The sequence below is a fragment of the Coccinella septempunctata genome, chromosome 9 (assembly GCF_907165205.1).
Source record: "Coccinella septempunctata chromosome 9, icCocSept1.1, whole genome shotgun sequence".
NCBI classification, from domain to species: domain Eukaryota; kingdom Metazoa; phylum Arthropoda; class Insecta; order Coleoptera; family Coccinellidae; genus Coccinella; species Coccinella septempunctata.
In genome coordinates, this window is record NC_058197.1 from 8,593,948 (window position 1) to 8,607,127 (window position 13,180).

Consider the following 13,180-nt stretch of genomic DNA (forward strand, 5'->3'; position numbering starts at 1 on the left):
ATATATTTAATTTCAAAATCATATTCCTGTAAAAGTAATGTTCCTCGATGTATTCTATTGTTGAGTAATATATTATTCATAATATTCAGCAATGATAAATGGTCAGTTTCAATAAAAAATTTCGATCCTAATAAATAAAATCTCAATTTTTTTACACAAAATATAATACTCGCAAATTCCAATTCAGTTACACTATATTTTCTTTCATATTTCTTCGTCACTCTAGAAACAAAACATATGGGTACTTCTATACCATTTTGATATTGTAATAATACTCCAGCAAATTTATACTTGGAAGCATCAGTTCTCAACGTGAATGGTTGATCATACTGAGGATGATATATTTTCAAATTTTTTGAAAATTCTTTTTTTATTTCCACAAAAGCTTGTTCCTGTTCTTCTTTCCATTGCCATTTATTTCCTTTCCTTAATAATTCAATCAATGCTATTTCATTTCCGCTTAAATTTGGAATTAATTTTTTGAAATAATTAAGCAATCCCAAGAATCCTCTTAATGACTTCAAATTTTCTGGTCTTCTATAATCTTCTATAATTTTAATCCTTTCTTCGTCTATTGTTACTCCTTCTTGATCTAATTTATATCCTAGAAATATAATTTCTTTTTGGAAAAATTGACATTTCTCTACATTGATTTTTAATCCTGCTGTATCCAATTCCTTCATCAATATCTCAATGTGATTTAAATGACTAACTTCATCCTTTGAAAATATCAAGATATCATCTATATAATGTAAAATAAATTCTTCGTGTTTTATCCAAAATTGAATGGAGTGCTCTTACAAGAGCCGAACAAGAACTTTGCAATCCGAAAGGTACAACTTTGAATCTATACAGAACCCCATCAATAGAAAAAGCAGTGTAATCTCTACTTTTTATATCTAATGGAATCAACCAAAAACTATGTTTCAAATCCAACCTTTGAAAATATATGAGAACCTGTAATTCTACCAAATATTGCTTCTACATTCATTGGTGCTTCATATTGGGGAATTGTGTATCTATTTATATATATATATATATATATATATATATATATATATATATATATATATATATATATATATATATATATATTTACATCTGGCATACTTTATTGCGTCCTTTCAAAAAGCAACCTTATTGCGTCTCCCAGAAATACGCTACCTAGGTGGAATCTGATCGAAGTATATCAATCTACGCAAAAAATTACGTAGTTTGGTCGTTTCAGATCTCAAATATCTTTATTAATAAAGAAGTTGATATACGCACATTATTGCGTCCTTTCATGGTCCTACCATTAGTGCGTCCGGCGTATATTTTGTTTTCATATGCAGCACAATGCTGCGTCCGAATTTTATTCAATCTTTCACCATTAGCATGTTGTTGCGTCCAGCGTAGTTGCCACATATGTTTTAGAATCTGGTACAGTAGGATTATTCGAACTCGATGACGTGATCGTATTATAACATTGGCTCCAGTTATTACAACTTTCATCTTTCAAAACACCTCTATCAGGTCGATTCTGTTTGGAAATAGTAATATGGTTATAGAAAAGATATTGCTATCACAGCAAAGTTTGAAAAACTGGTATTCTAATCATTGATTTTGAGCAATATGATCTGTCAATTTCTAGAAGATCTTGTTATTTCAGTTTGCTATATCAGCAACATCATTTAAGTACTTGCTATTTCATAACAAAGTTGAAAATGGCAGTGAATCTCATGTTTTTACATTTCTTCCAAGCGTTAGAAATTTAGAAAATAGGCAAGTAATTATAAACATGCTTCGTTTTAGTAATTTTTTGGAAACCTTCACTTGAAATTTTCATTTATAGCGAAAATATGAGACTACAATTTCGATATATTAGGAACACCAGTAATTCATTTGAATTGCCTGATGAAAAGTTTCTGGAACTCTTTCGCTTGAATAAGGAAAGAAGAGTTCAATGGATTGGTTGAGGAACCGACCAGTAAAAATAAAGTTCCTTTTTACCAACAAATGGCTGAAAATCCATAGAGAATTTCTAGGAGATTGATTATCAAATCAATTCTATCTGATTTTTTGTTGTTTTTTTATTTCCAGACATGATGCACAGTTCAACCAAAAACTCACAAATCCAAATACCGAATAAAACACTAAACCAAAGAGTATCAATTGATGATACTCTTTGATTGAACACAACTTATTCTTCTTTTCCATAGAACAATTATAGAATTACATGTTCTTTTCTATGAAATGAGAATCTTACGCTTCAGAACAGTGTTGTCAGCTCAAACATTCAATTATTTTTCAACAATATTGCTATGGCCAAAACTCATAACCAAAATTGCGTAAAACGGTGAAACAGAATATTCGTTCGCTCAGTCATATTGCTATATTTTATAATTATAACAATGTTGTAGATTTAGCAATGTTATAACAAGATCCGAACAGAATCGACCTGAATATTTATGATGGCTATCATCCTTAGTTTGTGGACTGCTCACTTGGGGAATCGTATTTCAGAATGTTTCAAACCCTCTTTAAGTGTCTTTTTGTCAAGAAGAGCTTTAGTGATTATGTAATAATTTTAAAAACGTTATATATTTCATTTTCGTTTTTTTTTTCGATAACAAATGAATGTGAGAGAGTGGTGCTCTGGAGATAACTTAAATTAGGAATGCATTAACTGCACAGTTGTTAGTTCATCCTACGTTTATCCTACGAACAATTTGGCAGTCTGGAGAGTCAACTACTCTCTCAGGGTAGTTAAATGGACGGCGAATGAAATTCTCGAGTTCGATAGAAGAGTTTGAATATGAATCGTCGCCTGCATCCTAGCTCTTCGATATACAAGGACTCTCTTTGCTTATAGGAGGACGAAACCATTGATCATATCCTCAGTGACTGCCCAGCGGCAGACAAGGTTCGCTCAGGCTGGTTCTAGGGGAACTCATGAACTACTCCTCCTCTGTTATCACCTGTTCCCTTTGGAAGATGGCACTGGAGGTAGAAGTTTAGCTCTTTGAGCTTGTTTGTGTGCCACAATAGACCGCTTTGGTCGCGGTAGTAGGTCTGGGGGATTCGACAGATGCGCCGAACAAACTGTAACTGTAACTCTTCGATACAAAGGATATACTTTCCTCGAATGCAGGAAGACAGGGGTTTCAAAGTTTGCAATACCAACATATACACAAAAGTTGGAAATGGAATAAGATTATTGAGAGGTCAAGACCCACTCAAGGGAATAGCAGCTCATAATAAAATCAAAGTCAAAGAGCTGGAGTGCTTTGGAGAAGCTAATATCCGACATATGAATCGATCTTAAGCTAGTAGAAAAATCTATCACGCCAGCAGAACAAAAGATATTAGAAAGCCAGATTAGACAAGCAAAACTGAAGTTTTCATTCGAATATCATATGAGTAAACATTTACTCTATATATTATATTTCAAGAGATTGAAAGACCATGACTTGCTGTAAAAATCATCTTCTGCTTTTCTGGAGTCGGCTGAGCTAATGTCGGAAACGGGAGGATTTGTTCATCAAGATGGAGTGATACTAGATTACTGATTACTGATTACTGATTGCTGGGTGTGTTGGACGGACTAACCCAAACCTGCCACCGCGACCAACGGTCTATTGTAGCACACAAGCATGCTCAAAGAGCTAAATCTCTCCCTCTAGTCCCATCCTACCCAAAAAGGAGATGATATCGGAGGGGGAGTGATTCTTGAGTTCCTCTAGGATCATCTTCGGAGAGCCGAAAACTCCGAGTCTGACCCTGTCTGCCGCCGGGCAGTCACAGAGGATATGCTCAATTGTTTCGTCTTCCTCTAAGCAGAGTCTGCAGAGTGGGTCGTTGACGATCTTGAGTTTTTTGAGGTGGGCTCTGAGTCTGCAGTGTCCTGTAAAAACCGCTATTATGGATCTCAGATTAGTTCTAGAAAATTCTAGCCAGCGACTGGTGTATGGGCTGGGAGGCACTGAAATAGCCCTATGCGAGTGACGCAATCCAGGACGGTTGCGCCAGTGCTCCAGGACCTTTTGCCTTATCCAGCTGTTGTTTCGGTCCCTGATCAAGGAATTGGGAATTCCTATACTGGGTTCCGGGCCAATAAGCGTTGATGTCGCGCCTGATACTAGATACTAGAATACTAGGTAGTATAAGAAGAATATAATGCAAGTGGTCACCTCAACATCTTGTAGGGCTAGCCGTGATCGACGAAAACTCTTATGCACATCTTGTTCGCTTGCAGAATTCATACTTTATCAGGGTATATAGAGAGACACAATGCGAATTCCTTACTTCTATCTGAGAGAAGTTTATGGCATAGACAAATAACCAAAGCTCTCATTTGTACCTCCAAAGACCAAAGCAGTTTCTGAGAATGATAAAGCTCGCATATATTGCAATTAGGCAATTAGGCGTGTATATACACGCAATAAAGCACGATAAAGTTCTGCCAGAAAAAGAGCTCAAAGAATTTCTTGTGTTGTATTCCCTTCGCTGCCAAAAATAATGTGGTAGTGAACGATGAACAGAAAAGTGAAAAATAAGGATCAATGTTCGAATAGGGGGCTTCATACCCAGGGCATAAAGTTTGAATGGTAAATCTGATTGAAGAATTTTTAGATCTGAGAACTAATAACGTTACTGAATTGGAGATTATTCTGGCCTGCATAACTCTGGCAGAATGAAGAACTATCTCAAGAACGTGGGGACAATACCTGGTTCTGTCACTAGGGCAAGAAAAGGGGTTCTGGACGTGACAATGGTCAACGCAGCTTCCAGAAGAAGTGTTAAAGCTTGGGAAATGGTGACCAAACCATCAATCTCTGACCATAGGATAATCGAATATAAAATAACAGAAGAGGAACTGATCCACCATTAAGATCCATCTGAAGCAAAACTTACAACAGTTCGAAACTAATTGGCCAAACCTCTCGCATTACGATCTGGAACAAAAAGTCGATCAGGGAATTTTAGAGGCCTTCCACTCCAGTTATCCACTCCCGGAAGTTTGAACAAGTGAGGATGCATCTAATTAATCCTATTCGTGCATGGGCTCATGCCGACGATTTTAAAATCTTTGGTGATATAGGCTCTATTGAAGACTGCGTTTCCTGCAGCTTGCTTTGTGGACACATTCTTGATTTGGTGTGGCAGAAATCAACTACCATTGATCATTTTTGAGTGCAATGTCGCCACGTACACCAGCAAAAAGAACTATTTACTGTATAGTTATAGTCTTGATGGCAGCGTCCTGAGCAAAAAAACGGAGATAAAAGATCTTGGCGTTGTTTTGATCAAATTTTTACATTTGTTCCTCATGTTAATCATTTACTTGGTACGAGGCCAAGATTGTATGAATTCATCGTGCGTAATAGCAGATATTTTCTGAACCGGAAACCATGATTTTGCTGTTCAATACATTTGTGACGAGCAAACTGGAGTTTGGATGCATTGCTTGGAACCCAATATACGATTGCCATACACATCACAATGACATATATTCCGAGAGCTGGCGACGAAAATCGGCAAAAGATTTGTAATGGATCATAATTAAATATGAGTTAGTTTTGATGGTGTATATGAATCAGCACCCACGCTAAAAGGTCAGGTAGTGGAACATCTGACGGCGACGCTCTTTGATTTATATAAAATTACAATATCCGTACTTTGGGGTGACTGCTGACTGCCTCTCTTCTATTGATATGTGGTCTGAATATTTTATTCACAAATAATATATGATATTTGTGCAATAAATGCAGTTTCAGCCAATACAATTCTTTTGAAACAACATCGTCAAGGCAGCAACTTATGTGGTGTACTGACACACCGCGTTTCACTAAAATGAGATCTGACCACTTTTTCAAGTTTTCTGTTCTATGAACTAGTGACAATTTTCAATCATTACAAAATACTTGTAGAGTGTGTTGTAATTTCATATATCTACATCGAAGCGCGTCGCCGCTAGGTGTTCCACTACCTGACCTTGAGAGTGGGTGCTGACTTACATACACCCTCAATACTAAATCATATTAAATTATGCGCCAGTACAAAACTTTTGCCGAATTTCGTTGCCAGATCTCGGACTAATGGAGGCTGTTCAGAGAAGTTTTTTCGAGTAAGATCAGGCTGTTTTGTTGAATAAATTCGGTGCAGTTAAGCTTGATGTCAGGAAGGGCGTTGTTTGTTTGAGGTTCCTTCATGGGCCCTTGAATGGCACATCTACTCGCTAGAGTAGGATTTCATGTAGGAAGCCCAAGTTCTAGACCCGTACGCTTGTTCAACCTCACTACGCCCAGAACAAATATATTATTTCAGTCATCTGTGTACAATATGATTTGTTCTAAATTCAATCAGATCTCGCATCACTGTGATATACACTTTGACAGACAGTCCTTATTAATTAATATATTACAAGGACACTACATATATACAAGAGTTTACATAATTTGTAGAACTTTTTAATTTTTGTGGTAATGTCACTTGTAATCCCACAGCACTCAGAATACAAAAGGTCATGGCAAAAGGAGTAATCAACCCTCACAATATCGCTCAATAAGCCAGAAGGATAATTCACCGAAGGAGAACAGGAACGATCTTTCAGTTTTCCCAAAACAACCTTCACAGGTAGTAAACCCATAACTAGAATCGATACAGCAATATAGACCAAAGCTGTATTCGGGTTCGGCTTTTGGACGGTCCGAGGATGGTTCTAGAACTGCGCAGAGGATTTAATACTAGGGCGCAAGAGTTTTGCGCAGTCCTAGAACAATTCTCGGACTGTCAGAAAGCCGAACCCGAATACGACTCACGAATCCTCGTAAGGAAGATTGGGATATTTAAAAGACGATGTTTGGAGTGGGCAATAAACACCTTCAATCTATATAGATCACCAGAAGTGTAAAGAAAAATCCTAGAAGAGATTCGTCTTCATCTTCTGAAAATAACCAGAAGCTGCTTAGAATGAGTCATATACACAGAAAATGGAGAAGGACAAAAGTTCCCTTCACACCAAAATGGGGACTCACAATCTGCAAGAACAATTAATTCAACATCGTTTCTATTGAAGACGATTAGATGAAGAAAGTAGTAGATAACAACATAAGAACATAGAATCTGGAGAATACACCAATTCACAAATGCCAGATGGCCTACAGGACGACCGATCAACAAAAATTGCTCTGTATGACCGTATGACTCTATACCTAGGTTTCTGGTCCCTCGGGAACTAAAGGAAATGAAGAGGCAAATACACTTGCCTCTAGCAACAAGGGAAGTTGACGTTTATTCATCCAGTGGAATAAAAAAATTTTAATTCACAAGTGAAATGAGATGACATAAGCATAAGCGGATAAAGCGATACCTTTCATGTCAATTTATAAATCCGATAATTCTCTGAAAAGTGTCATCGTTTGATTTCTAATTGAAGTGGAATAAAATTCACGTGAGTTATAATTTTTTTTCATTCGAAAAAATAATGATGACAATATCAGTCAAAAGAACACCATAAGGGCACTTCAATCGGACCTGCTATTGCTCTAGAGACTGAATCCAATTCTTCACCTAACAGACTTTCGGGATGACCTTGTAGCCTAGGAAGCTAAATCATTTCAGTTGTGCAAATACAACTTGGTTTACTTGTATACACAGTTGCCAGATTTAGGACGCAACATTATGCGTCGTGTGAAAGATGTATATTGACTGTATATCAGTTTTCATCATTTGAAGCGCCCCCGAAGCGGAATTTGCGTGAACTAAAAATATACTTTAGGTTTCATGAGAAGCACTTTACTGCGTCTGGAGATATGTTTTTCAACATAGAATAACTCTTTTATCAAAAGATGAATGGAATCTATAGTTGTTCCAAAGAAAGCTCTCGACGTCCTTCACGATTTGCGACCACCCCTGTCGTTGAATCCCTCGAAATACCAGAGAAAACTCTGAAAAACAATGCTGCGTCCGGTATACGGACGCAGTCTTATTCAGGACGCAATAGTGTATGGCCCAAAGACAATGTATGGACGCAACATAGTATGCTGGATAAATATATATATATATATATATATATATATATATATATATATATATATATATATATATATATATATATATATATATATATATATATATATATATATATATATATATATATGTATATATATATATATATATATATATATATATATATATTAGACTGATTCAAAAAAATCGAATTTCTTTTTTTTCGAGAAACACACCCCTTATTATCTTCAGGGCACTGAAAAATGACGTCTGTGAAAATATTAGTCCAAAAACTTATTATTTAGAGGTCGCTCATCGAGGATTTCTATTTTCCCTACTAATAGCAGGGAAAAAAAAATTATTTCTAGTTAAAAAATTCCAGTTCGCAAACCAATGGACGGATTCTATCGAGCGATATATTTTTATGTAGGGAGTTAGGTGCTCTACAAAAACTGCCACTTACAATTTTTCCATAAAACGGCTTTTCGAAAAGTTATTAGAGCTCGAAATTAAATTTTTGTCGAAGTAGCTCTTTTTACTCGGATATCGGGAAGAAATTATTGGAATTTACTTTGACAATCAGGAAATCGTTCTCGAAAGTTACAATTGATATGATTTTATTTAGATTTAATTCATTTATGACATCCCCAAATTGTCAACCTCAACAATTGTTAGGGAGTTAGTGTTTCATACTCTTCAGAATCAAATTATTTAGCATCTCTTATTTCTCATTCACTTGGGTCAGAAAGAATGATTGGTTTTGTGCCCTCTTTCAGATTAGTGTTTGATCTTAAACTCGTTACTTGTCTTCAGTTTCATCCATAATACAATTTTGTGTATTCATTATTTTTGCAAACCCAAAATGGCCGCATTCACAAAATTCTCGCTATATGATTTCATTGGAGAAGACATTTTGTAGTGAAAGTAACATATAGATGATAGGATCTTTCTGTTGTTAACAATTCAGCGGAGCGAGTTATTGGTTTAATTGAATGCAATAATTACTAAAAGAAGAATGAAGAATAAACAGTTACAGTTTCTTTTACAATTGATAAACGAACATCGTCATCGTTTTCCGGATTGCAACAAAAAAAATTGAAATTATCTGTTTAGAACATATTATGTATTATAGATGTTGAATATACCAACACCAATATTATTTTTCACAACCGAATAACACAACCGCTTTCTATATGCGACTTATATCTAATATCATTAAACCTACCAATCCCACAAATATCGAGACATTTGTTGAAAAATTGATAGTTCACTACCTATTTTGTGATAGTGGCTATTTTGGATTTATAAAAATAATGAATACACAAAATTGTATTATGACTGAAACTGAAGACAAGTACTGGGTTCAAGAACAAACACTAATCTGAAAGAGGGCACAAAACCAATCATTCTTTCTGACCCAAGTGAATGAGAAATAATAGATGCTGAATAATTTGATTCTGAAGAGTATAAATTTCTAACTCTCTTACAATTGTTGAGGTTGACTATTTGAGGATGTCACAAATTATTTGAATCCACATAGAATTATATTAATTGTATCTTTCCAGAACTATATTCTGATTTTCAAAGTAAATTTCAATAATTTCTCCCCAATATCCGAGTAAAAACAGCTACTTCGACAAAATTTTATTTCAAGCTCTAATAACTTTTCGAAAATCCGTTTTATGGAAAAATTATATGAGACAGTTTTTGTAGAGTACCTAATTCCCTACATAAAAATATATAGCTCAATAGAATCCGTCCATTGGTTTGCGAACTGGAATTTTTTAACCAGAAATGAATTTTTTTCACCTGCTATTAGTAGGGAAAATAGAAATCCTCGATGAGCGACCTCTAAATAATAATATTTTCGGCTAATATTTTCACAGACGTCATTTTTCAATGCCCCGAAGATAATTAGGGGTGTGTTTCTCGAAAAAAAAGAAAGTCGATTTTTTTGAATCAGTCTAATATATATATATATATATATTACTTATACTGCGGCGATTCTGCTATAAACATAGCTATAAACATCTGGGCTATTCCATCCTTTACTTATACTGCGGCGATTCTGAAGTGGTCAAAGACGGACCTGCAACTGGTAGACAGATGGATTCGAACTTCCTTGACAGAATATGGTATGCTGCACCCAAACTCAGCGATAGTGAGGATCTACTTGCCGCGAAAGCAGGGAGGTCGTGGTCTGACCAGTGTGGAGGATTCTTGCCTGAAAGAAGAAAGGAATATTAAAACCTATTTCCACAATTCATACCTACCTGTCCATCAGTGGGTAGCTGCACAAGAAAGCATCGAAAGATTGGCCCAAACAAACGACACAGACGAATCAGTAACAGAAAATTCGGTAGAAAAGCTAAAGCAAAGTTGGCAGAGAAAGGCACTTCACGGAAGATTTTACGCAAGCCTGCATCAAGAGGAGGTCGATCAGATTAGCTCGAATACATACCTGAGCCAGGGTTACCTATTTCCACAAACTGAAGGAAATCTGCTCGCTATACAAGATCAAGTGATACCGACAAGAACGTACATTAAGAGCATAATGAAACAGCCAGTAGCCGACACAAAATGTAGACTGTGCAGGAGCGTGGAGGAGTCTGTGCAGCACCTTACGTCAGGGTGTTCAGCTATCGCAGGGACCAAATATCTGACCCGTCATAACAATATGGGGAAAGTGGTGCACCAGTTACTATGCCTTCAAAATCAATTGCTTCCACATTTCACACCGCATCATGTATATGCTCCACAGACAGTGATGGAAAACGAAAAGGTGAAAATTTATTGGGACCTGACGGTGATAGCAGACAGGGCGGTGGAACATAACAGACCTGACATGGTGGTATTGAACAAAACATCAAATACAGCCATTATAATAGATTTTGCGGTGCCTCAGGACTATAACCTAGGAAAAGCTTATGGGGAGAAGATAAACAAGTATGAGGCACTGTCACGTGAGATTAAGGACATGTGGCGGCTTGGGAAGGTGGAGATAATGCCATTGATAATCAGTGCAAACGGACTCGTTCATCGAAACACAACAAGGCATCTGCAAGAATTGAAATTACCCAAGAACACCATAAACTGGATGCAGAAGGCAGTCACCCTCGGAACCGTCAATATCGTCCGACAAGTAATCTATCCTCACTGATGGGAGTTGCTCTTGGTTCTCGAACCCGGGCAACCTCAATCACCGCATAATGTGTGAAATTAAATAATATAAGTGATCCACATTATCGACGAATCTACCAAGCAGCAATCTGTATATCCACCTACTAGGGGTTTCTACATATATTTTTTGGACTTTTGGAAATCGCGGAATATTCCACAATGGTGATCAGTCATGAATCATGATTTATGGTCGGTTTAGTGAGCAATCAAATATGTACTCGTAGATTCTGTATCCAAAATTTCTCGTCTACATAATAAAGAAGAATTTGCTGTTTATCTTCGAGGAGTTTTTCGAAGCTTAGTACTCGAGCGGTGATACTTACATCGCAAATTTTGAATTGTTACAATCTTCCTCTTACAATCGCCTATAGGCACCTGACCAAAGTCCAAACGTTGTACCTTCTGATCGTGAATGAAATCTGGGGAAATAACTTTGCATACTGTTTCTAGGGAGAATATGTCAGGCTCGTGCTCGTGAGTCCTGGAACAAACCGATGAAGTCTATATGAACATCGAAATCATCATTTTGTTACCAAGGCTCCTCCATCTCGTAATCGATGCGACAAACAAAATTGTTGTTTAGAAAGTGAGGCTCAATACTGCGCCATATAGCCAATTCTGCAGGATATAAGTCTGGATATTCTACCTCCACATCTTTGGACGATATCTCAATTTGTATTTCCTCTTCAGTTACTGAAAAAGACAGGGGAAACACCGTATAGCGTTGATCTGAAGTTAACACAATTCTCACTAACCTTTGGTCATCTCTATGTCGATCGAACTTTTCTTCTTTTTCGCTTTGGACTTTGCTCCTCTCACCTTGGTTTTAGACTTCTTCGTCTTCTTATGAGTCAAATTATCCTCTCTTTTGCGTAATTCTTCCTCCATTTTCTCCTGATATAAAGCGTTCTTCTTCTGTTCCAAAGCATAAGCAGCTACAACGTCTTCGCTCATTTTCGGAGTTGCAACAACAGTAAGTTTTATCGACTGCAAGAAACATCTTATTTTAAAACTTCCCTCCGATGGAACTTACTAAGTGTTCGTTGTAGACATAACGTCACACTTACTTCCCCATGTTCTAACACTCCACACATTGGTTCTACTCTCATTTCTTGGGTACTCCCAGCTATTCTGAAAGTTGATCTGAATTTAGGTTTTTTCCCTTCCGCACCAATACCACACGAGCCAGTCTTCTCGGACTTCTTCAGTGGCCTCAATTCTGTCATCATCATCGAATAAGACCCGCCAGGAGTTACTGGGAACTCGAGGTGGTTGAAGGAGAACTCGTAAAGAGGTTTGGTGAACGTCATATTGAACCTCAATTCTTTAGATAGTGTTTCAGCTAAGTTTAGCAGAGGAACCATAAGTACGACAGGGGTGTGGGGAGTCGACAGAGGCTGAATGGCCTTCTTTTCCAGCAATGAAGGCTGTCGGTCTTCAACGGTGAGGGTTATTTCGGGCTCTGATATGCTCTTCACCCTAGACCGTTTTCTTTTCATGCTCGAATCCGCACTTGAACTCTTTTTCATACTGAAAGTATCTTCATCGCTATGTTGTCTCGAAAGATCTGGAGTACTCATTTTTTTCTTTTTATGGTGATGGCCTATCTTCGTGATAGATTCTTGCTGCTTCATGTCTGAATCTGAAACCAGTTTTTAATCTCACACGAAACTGAATGAAATTTAAACCGTGGATTATTTATGGCAACCACTAACCTGCAGCATCTTCGTTTTTATTCAATTCTTCGTTTTCTTCTTGAAGGCTCAACTTTTTGCTCGGCGACTTTAACAGTAGAGCACTCGAACACGTGCATAGATCGAACTCTGTCCTTATATCGGACTTCGCAGCGAAAATGCTCTCTAAAAGGTCGATGTTTGTCGTTATCGCCATTTCTTCCAGCATGCGTTTCATGAGTTTCAGCAGACGATTCATGTTGGGTTTCTATGGAAATGGGAAAAAAGCTATGATATGTTTTATGCTAGGTCTAGGGTGGTCACACCACAACCCT

The 13,180-nt window shown here is 37.0% G+C and overlaps 1 protein-coding gene across 1 annotated transcript in view; it reads right to left on the reverse strand.

Annotated features, from left to right (window-relative positions):
* The window catches only part of LOC123319824, a 30,603-nt gene that overhangs the window by 17,306 nt on the left and 117 nt on the right, over positions 1-13,180 (reverse strand). The window contains exons 2-6 of the mRNA XM_044906780.1: positions 12,888-13,113; positions 12,240-12,814; positions 11,928-12,159; positions 11,706-11,865; positions 11,496-11,653 (exon numbers count right to left, since the gene is read on the reverse strand). Coding sequence (XP_044762715.1) covers positions 11,496-11,653; positions 11,706-11,865; positions 11,928-12,159; positions 12,240-12,814; positions 12,888-13,104 — 1,342 coding nt within the window. The 5' untranslated portion in view covers positions 13,105-13,113. The remainder of the gene's footprint in view (positions 1-11,495; positions 11,654-11,705; positions 11,866-11,927; positions 12,160-12,239; positions 12,815-12,887; positions 13,114-13,180) is intronic.